Source organism: Brassica napus, unplaced genomic scaffold, assembly GCF_020379485.1.
Source record: "Brassica napus cultivar Da-Ae unplaced genomic scaffold, Da-Ae ScsIHWf_1238;HRSCAF=1768, whole genome shotgun sequence".
Taxonomy (NCBI): domain Eukaryota; kingdom Viridiplantae; phylum Streptophyta; class Magnoliopsida; order Brassicales; family Brassicaceae; genus Brassica; species Brassica napus.
In genome coordinates, this window is record NW_026014659.1 from 48,889 (window position 1) to 56,387 (window position 7,499).

The 7,499-nt window shown below is 44.6% G+C and overlaps 1 protein-coding gene across 1 annotated transcript; it reads right to left on the reverse strand.

Annotated features, from left to right (window-relative positions):
* Window positions 1–634: 634 nt before the first annotated feature.
* LOC125596605 lies at window positions 635–5,909 on the reverse strand (the record flags this gene model as incomplete). Its single annotated transcript, XM_048771688.1, has 3 exons — window positions 5,662–5,909; window positions 4,930–5,571; window positions 635–952 (listed from the first exon to the last, which is right to left on the reverse strand). Coding segments are annotated over exons 1-3 (1,182 nt in total), but the record flags the coding sequence as incomplete, so codon positions are not given.
* Window positions 5,910–7,499: the final 1,590 nt, after the last annotated feature.

Consider the following 7,499-nt stretch of genomic DNA (forward strand, 5'->3'; position numbering starts at 1 on the left):
AGCTATTATGGTCTGTGAGTATTTGCACCCTGGCACCATAAAGATATGATCTCCATATCTTTAATGCAAATACTACTGCAGCCATCTCCAAATCATGGGTCGGATAGTTACCCTCATGCTTCCTTAAATGTCGGGAAGCATAGGCTATCACCTTCCCATGTTGTGTCAAAACACAACCAAGACCGGTTATGGATGCATCCGTATACACCACATTAGGCTGATCAGCCTCAGGCAACACCAGGACAGGTGCATTAGTCAACATGTTCTTGAGTGCTGCAAAACTTTTCGCACACTCCTCAGACCATGTGAACCTCACGTCCTTGCCTGTCAGCTTAGTCATAGGTTGAGCTATGCTCGAGAACCCCTTGACATATTTCCTGTAATAACCAGCCAACCCTAAGAAGCTTCTAACTTCCGTAGCATTCTTTGGCTGTGGCCATTCCTGGATACATTTGATCTTATCTTGATCCACTGAGACTCCTTTATCAGACACCACATGTCCAAGGAACCCAATGCTCTTCTGCCAGAAACTACACTTTCTTAGCTTAGCAAAGAGCTTCTGTTCTCTCAGGCGGCCCAACACCGCCCTAAGGTGTCTTTCATGGTCCTCCTTTGTCTTGGAATACACGAGTATATCATCAATGAAGATGATCACAAACTCGTCCAAGTATTCCCTGAAGATGTCGTTCATCATCTTCATGAATGCAGCAGGTGCATTGGTCAGTCCGAACGGCATAACCACAAACTCATAGTGGCCATACCTAGTTCGGAACGCTGTCTTCCTCACATCATCTGGTGCAATGGGGATCTGATGATACCCAGAGGCCAAGTCAATCTTGGAGAACCACTTGGCTCCACGGAGTTGATCCAACAACTCATCAATCATGGGTAAAGGGTACTTGTTCTTCACAGTCACCCTGTTCAAACCCCTATAATCAATGCACAACCTAAAGCTACCATCCTTTTTCTTAACAAATAGGACTGGTGCTCCCCAAGGTGATACACTAGGGCGTATGAACCCCTTCTCAAGCAACTCCTCAAGTTGCTTCTTCAGCTCTGCCATCTCAGCTGGTGCCATTCTATATGGACTTTTTGATAATGGGGCCGTTCCAGGTTCCAATTCAATGATGAATGGGTCAGCCCTATCAGGGGGAATGCCCTGTAGTGCCCCAAACACATCCTGAAATTCCCGAACCAACGGTATACCCTCTGGGTCACAGGCCCCTACAACCTCATCAGTGTAAATGGTAGCCAAAAAGGCCTCACAACCATTTCCAAGCATCCGTTCTACTTGGACTGCTGAAACCACCAAACTACAAGAGGTTGGCTTGATTCCTTGGTACTTAATCGGGGGTCCAAACTCGTTCTCAAGTTGCACCCTTCCCCGGTGACAATCTAGAGTTGCCCGATACTTTCCCAACCAGTCCATGCCCAAGATAACTTCATGATGCTTGAGGGGGACAACAATCAGATCTATAGGCATCGGCCTATCCAAGATCACCACAGGGATGTCCTTAACCAGACCGAGTGAGTTCATAACTTGCCCTCCGGCCGCACTCACTCGTTCAGGACCATCCCATGTTCCATACTGGAACAAACCTTTTCCTATCATACTTGGACTCACAAAACTATGTGTAGCTCCAGTATCAAATAATGTGTGTGTTTCCACACCACCAATACTTAAGGTCCCTACACAAGACCCATCAAAGTATATCTATCCATCCTAGGTTCCATACCATGCAATTCTACTGGAATTGTCAAAGTAGTAGTCTAGAATGTTACCAGTGATCGCTTGGAAAGGCTGAGTCCCATCCACATCCTTGGATAGCTCATACACACGAGGTGTTGAGGTCTGGCCTCGTCCCTGGACTGGCCTGCTAGCCTCTCCACGTCCCTTACTTTGGTTGCCTTGCAACTTAGGGCAATCCCTGCGGTAGTGGCCCTTCTGGCCGCAGTGGTGACAGGTCCTGGACTCACCCAACGGGCTTGGACAATCCTTGGCTGAGTGATCCATCTTACCACATCGAGTACAGGCACCCATGGCCTTCCAGCACTCTCCACCGTGGTATCGACCACACTTAGGGCACTCTGACCTACCACTTGAGGTTTTACCCTCCTCGGTCGAGTCCCTCTTCCTCTTCTTGTCACCACTCTGACCCGAGGATACCACCAAACTCTTCAGCTTCTGCTTACCCTCCTCGGTGAGGTTGGTCTCCAGCAAGGCCATCCTCTCAACCAACTCAGAAACCGTGTGGAACTTACAAACAGAACAGTAGGTTCGAAGTTCCACCCTTAGGCCTCGGATGAACCTTCGGACTTGAACCTTCTCATCCTCCAGTTCTCTTCCCACATACCTCCTGAGTCGGTTGAACTCTTCTTCATACTCACGAACAGTCCTCCGTCCCTGAGTCAAGTCCAGGAACTTGGACTCCAAACGATCCCACGCCTCAGCAGGAAAGTACTTATGGTTGAACTCAACCTCAAAGTCAGCAAAGTGCTCAATGGTACCATTGGTACGCTTGTCCAAAGCTAACCACCAATTATGTGCATCTCCCTCCAGGAAGTGTACTGCTATGTCCTTCTGGTAATCCTCAGGACATCGTGTGGACTTGAAGTTTCGAACCAACCTGGTTCTCCACTCGTCCGCCTCCATAGGATCAACACTTCCAGCAAAGTGTTTGGTTCCCAACTTGGAGATATGCTCCAGCACCTTCAGGTAGTCCATACCATGCACTGGCCTGACCGGTGGGTCTATCTCAATCACCTCAGCCACACGGCTAGCACCAACATCAGCCACTCCAGCAGCAACCCGAACCGGGGGATTAGCCTGTCCCACAGACGAGTTCACCAATGGTGTGAACGCATGTGTCAAGGAGGCTATCTGAGCTCCCATGATCTGCATAGCCTCCACCAAGCCCCTTATGGTCGGCTCAATGACCTCCTCGGCACCAGTGACCCGAACATTGTTTGCATCAACATTCTGGCCACTCCCAGCACCAACGTTGGACGACCCAGTATCGTCTCCATGGACTTGCTCTTGCTGCTCGTCCACATTAGTTTCATTAACCTCAGTAGGAAGAGTTGGACCCACTGGAAGTCCGGTTGCATTGTCCACCTGCTCCACCAGAGCGGGTAGCACTGTGGTTGGAATGGTTCCAGCTGGTAACACTCCGGTCTGTTCAGCACCATCCTGCCCCACTGCTCCAGACGCTCCAGTTGCCTCCTTTCCTTTCCGAGATTTATACCTTCTTGTACCCTTAGGAGTTACAAACACAAACAAAAGGTTAGTCCACAACTGAACACACAACCTCAATCACTCCTAAGTTAATCAGTACAAAAGATTACTTAGAACCCAACAATCTCACCATGAGTCCAAACAGCCAAGTGTGTGGTGAACCAATAACCCAACAAATCCTAGAATCAAGAAGGCTCTGATACCAACTTGTAAGATCCGATCCTGGATTCCCCAATCCAACCAGACCGCGGCCTCACCAAACAATGCAACCAGTTTCATTTACATATTCAACTTCAAGTGTTAAATAATTCTAAGTCTTTTTCAGAGTTTTGAGGTTCCAACATTCACACTTAAACAATCCAACATCGACTAGGGCAAATAGATATTTCATACATAATAACCAAGGTTCATACATCATTCATCATCCTAATAAATAAATCACACACTAGAATCGCACAAGTTCACAAGTTGCACAATAGGCTACAATAATTACACAATTTTCAGAATCAACCCAATCACCACACATCTTCCCATGGCTGCGGTCCTCATGGTGCTTTTCCCTTACCACAGTCCATTTCTGGTCCTGGATCCAACACAAACAAACACACAATCACAAGGTTAGATTACAAAACAAGAATCAGTTCACATTGCATGGTCGGATCCAATCTAGAAGCTTGCCCACTCCCTGTCCCAAGCCTAAGACCAATTTGTTTGGCGGTTCCCAAAACCGTCCCATAACCGTCCCATAACCGCCCATTGGCGGTTTCTCCCCTTTTCTTCCTTTGACAAATCGATCACTGAGCCTCAGCTCACACTCTGGAAGCTTGCCCACTCCCTGTCCCAAGCCTAAGACCAATTTGGTCGAAACGTCCTGCACCCGGACCATCGGCTCGCCCAGTAACCGTTCCGGACTCGTCCACACTGATCCGAACCAGAACGCACCGTTCACCGGATTGAGCTGACCTCCAGCTGTTCCCAGATGAGTGAGCTAGTCCACCAGCTCCTGTGAGCTGAACAGATCATGGTGAACTGAATACCAGCTGAACCGAGCTGATTGAACTCAAACCAACACTCGTCCAGCTGCCTAAACACTCACTCAACTCCTTTACCCTTGTTTCCATCGTATCCTGGTTAAGCCTCAGCTGACTGATGCCCTTAACCTTCATTCAGGGCCATGATAGGCTTGTCTCAAGGTCTAATGACCTGACTGGTGCGTCTCCCAGCACCATGGCCCGTCCGGGCGATCCTATCTAGGATCGGGGACATGACATGACCGCTCTTCATCAAGCTCCGTCTTCATCCGCTCCATGTCCTGAACAATACTCGAGGAAGAAATAGAGAGCTGAGATGATGAGGTTGAGATAGCTTCAGAGGTACGACCGATACCATACAGACGACCCTTCTTAATAGGAACATTCTACAAAAGAAGAGTAGAAAGATTTTAAAATTTTATAAGAACTATAAATATAACATGTTAATATTCAAGCAGCTGGATTTAAAGTAACCGATCCAACATCTAACTGAAGAAGAAATAAACTGACTAGGTTTCTGTTTTGCTATATATAAAAGTCACACAACCTTTAACTGAATTCAAACTGACAGTTCTACTGAAGTGAAACCAAACCTATATTAGGAGCTTGAGAACGAATCCTAAAATTCTAAGTTATAGGCTGGAGAAAAAAAAAAAAACTGACCACATAAAGTAGACATACCTCGAGAACCAGTTGGTTGATCTCTTCGCGGGACAGCATGTTAGAAGCTGTAGATCCATCATTCGCAGACAACTGATGAGACTGCTGAAGTTGTGCTTCTTTGTCCTCCTTCAGCTTACTCAGAGTTGCCAACAGCTCTCTCGCAACAGGATCTTGCACCTCACCGGTTTGTTTATTGGTGTGCATATCCCTCATCAATTCTAACCAATCTGGTGGCACACCACCCCTTTCAGCAGTCTTCCAATAAACACACAAATGATATAAGAGTATCAGTTCAATGTATATGATGAAATTAAAAAAGTTGAAAAAAAATATACTGCTTACCATTTCTATCTCACGTTCCTCTCGTGTCTTAACACCACCATTGTGTACTGCTTCACCTTTTCCACCACGCTTGCTTCTTCTATTAACAGAATTGGTAGCTGCAATATGTGCAGTAGCATCGAGCTGCCAATAGGCTTTAAACCCGTCCCACACATCTTGATTCAGACATATGGGTTTATCCTTCTTCAGCCTCCACTTTTTCTTCCACTCAGTCACGTTGCTCGTGTACTGCTTTCTAGCCTGCAAATTAAAGGCTGTCCGCACATCATTGGTGAAAGCAGGGTCCCAGTTCCAATCTTGCTGCAATGAACATGCAAACACAACAAACATATGCATAAGTCGAAATTAATCTGTAACCAAGCGGACATTTACATTACAAAAAGACATTACCGCAAATGAACGGAGCCACATCTTCTGAATTTCTAATGGAACATGTGCATACGTCGGATAAGGCAACTCAAGGAGACTGTGAAAGCATTTCAAAATCGACTTGCAAATTGCATTGCGATTTCTTCGCCTAAACCTATAAACAATGAATACATAAGCACATAGCAAAATAGAAATGATTAGATTAAGAGTTAAAAATTTACCAGCTAGTATTTGGTTCTCCATTTGGGCTCAGCTTAGGAAGCAACTCTCGTCCTGGTGCCACAACAACTCGTTCAGTAACCTATCCTCGATGATTGATGCTGGCTGTGGCTGAGGGACACTTGTTCCTTGTGCAGCCGGGGAACCCAGACCAGCAGATGAGGAAGATGGAAAAGAACCGGCGAGAAAATCCGCATAAGACCTCGAGTTAAAAAAAAATTAACACTTAGAACAAGAAATGAAATGTTTTTGACAGAGAGTTAACAACATAACCGATCAAAATCTATGTACTTTTAGAGTTTTAATTCCCACAACCTATAAGAAGCTATCAACATCATACACAAAAAAATCATTTGACAAAATCAAAACCGATGATTCATTCACACGAAGCAGACCAAGAATCTATCAAAATCATAGACGGGAATTTTTTCCATAATCAAAACCGATAATCAAGCATTCAGACGAAGCAGGACAAGAAGCTATCAACATCATAACGAGAAATCATTTGCCCTAAAACCTAAACTAAACAAACGAAACTCATAAAACTTACATCTTTCGGCTGAGATTTTCGAGAGAGAGAGAGGGAGAGAGATGGGAATGAAGGGACGGCGAGATCGACGGAGAACGGCAGGGAAGAGCGACGAGAACGGCGGGGGAGAGCGACGGAGAATGGCGGGGGAGAGCGACGCAGAATGGAGGGGGAGATCGACGGGATGAAACAAGGAGGCGATTTCGTCGAGAGGGGGAGGATACGGATTAGGGTTAATGCGTTTCTGGATTTATATATAATGCTTTCCGACCGCCATAATGGTTGGAAATCGGTCAGAACATTCCGACCGAAACCAGTCAGAAATCCGTCGGAAATTGAATATTTTTTTAAAAAAAAATCCGCTTTGAGTCATTCATTAAAATAAAATAAAACATATGAAAAATATTTTATTTAAAAGTACTCAAACTTACTAAAAAATATTTTCTCTTAAATATTACAAAATATATAATATCTTTCTAACTTATAAAAGTTTTTAAAAAATATTGAAGATTTTGTTTTTAAAAAAAATCCGGTTTGAAACATTCATTAAAATAAAATAAAACATATGAAAAAATTTTCTAAAAAGTACTCAGACTTCCTAAAAAATATTTTCTCTTAAACATTACAAAATATATAATATCTTTCTAACTTATAAAAGTTTTAATTAATCCGAATTAGATGAATATTCTGAAGAAACCGTGTCTTCGTTGAATTCTCCTTTCTCCGACTCCGAATCTGAGAATACTTCGTTGTCACCTACACCAGTAAAATCAACAACAAGATCGATTTCGCTTCCATCAACATAAAGATCACCTATGGCACTGCTCGAGGATTGTTGCATCGCAGCCGTATCCGAAACTCCTTCCAATTTCTCCGTGGAGTTATATGGGTCACGGTGACCCAAGGGTCTTGTTTATTCCTCACACGAGGATACCGAATATAAGTTACTTGATCAGCTTGTGAAGCCAGAATGAACGGATCATAGTTTGCAAGACTTCTTCTGGAATGAACTGATGTTACTCCAAACTCGTCAATTCGTACACCATATCCAACGATCGGGTTGTACCAATCAGCAAAGAAGGCAACACACCTCAAATTAAGGATCCCCGGA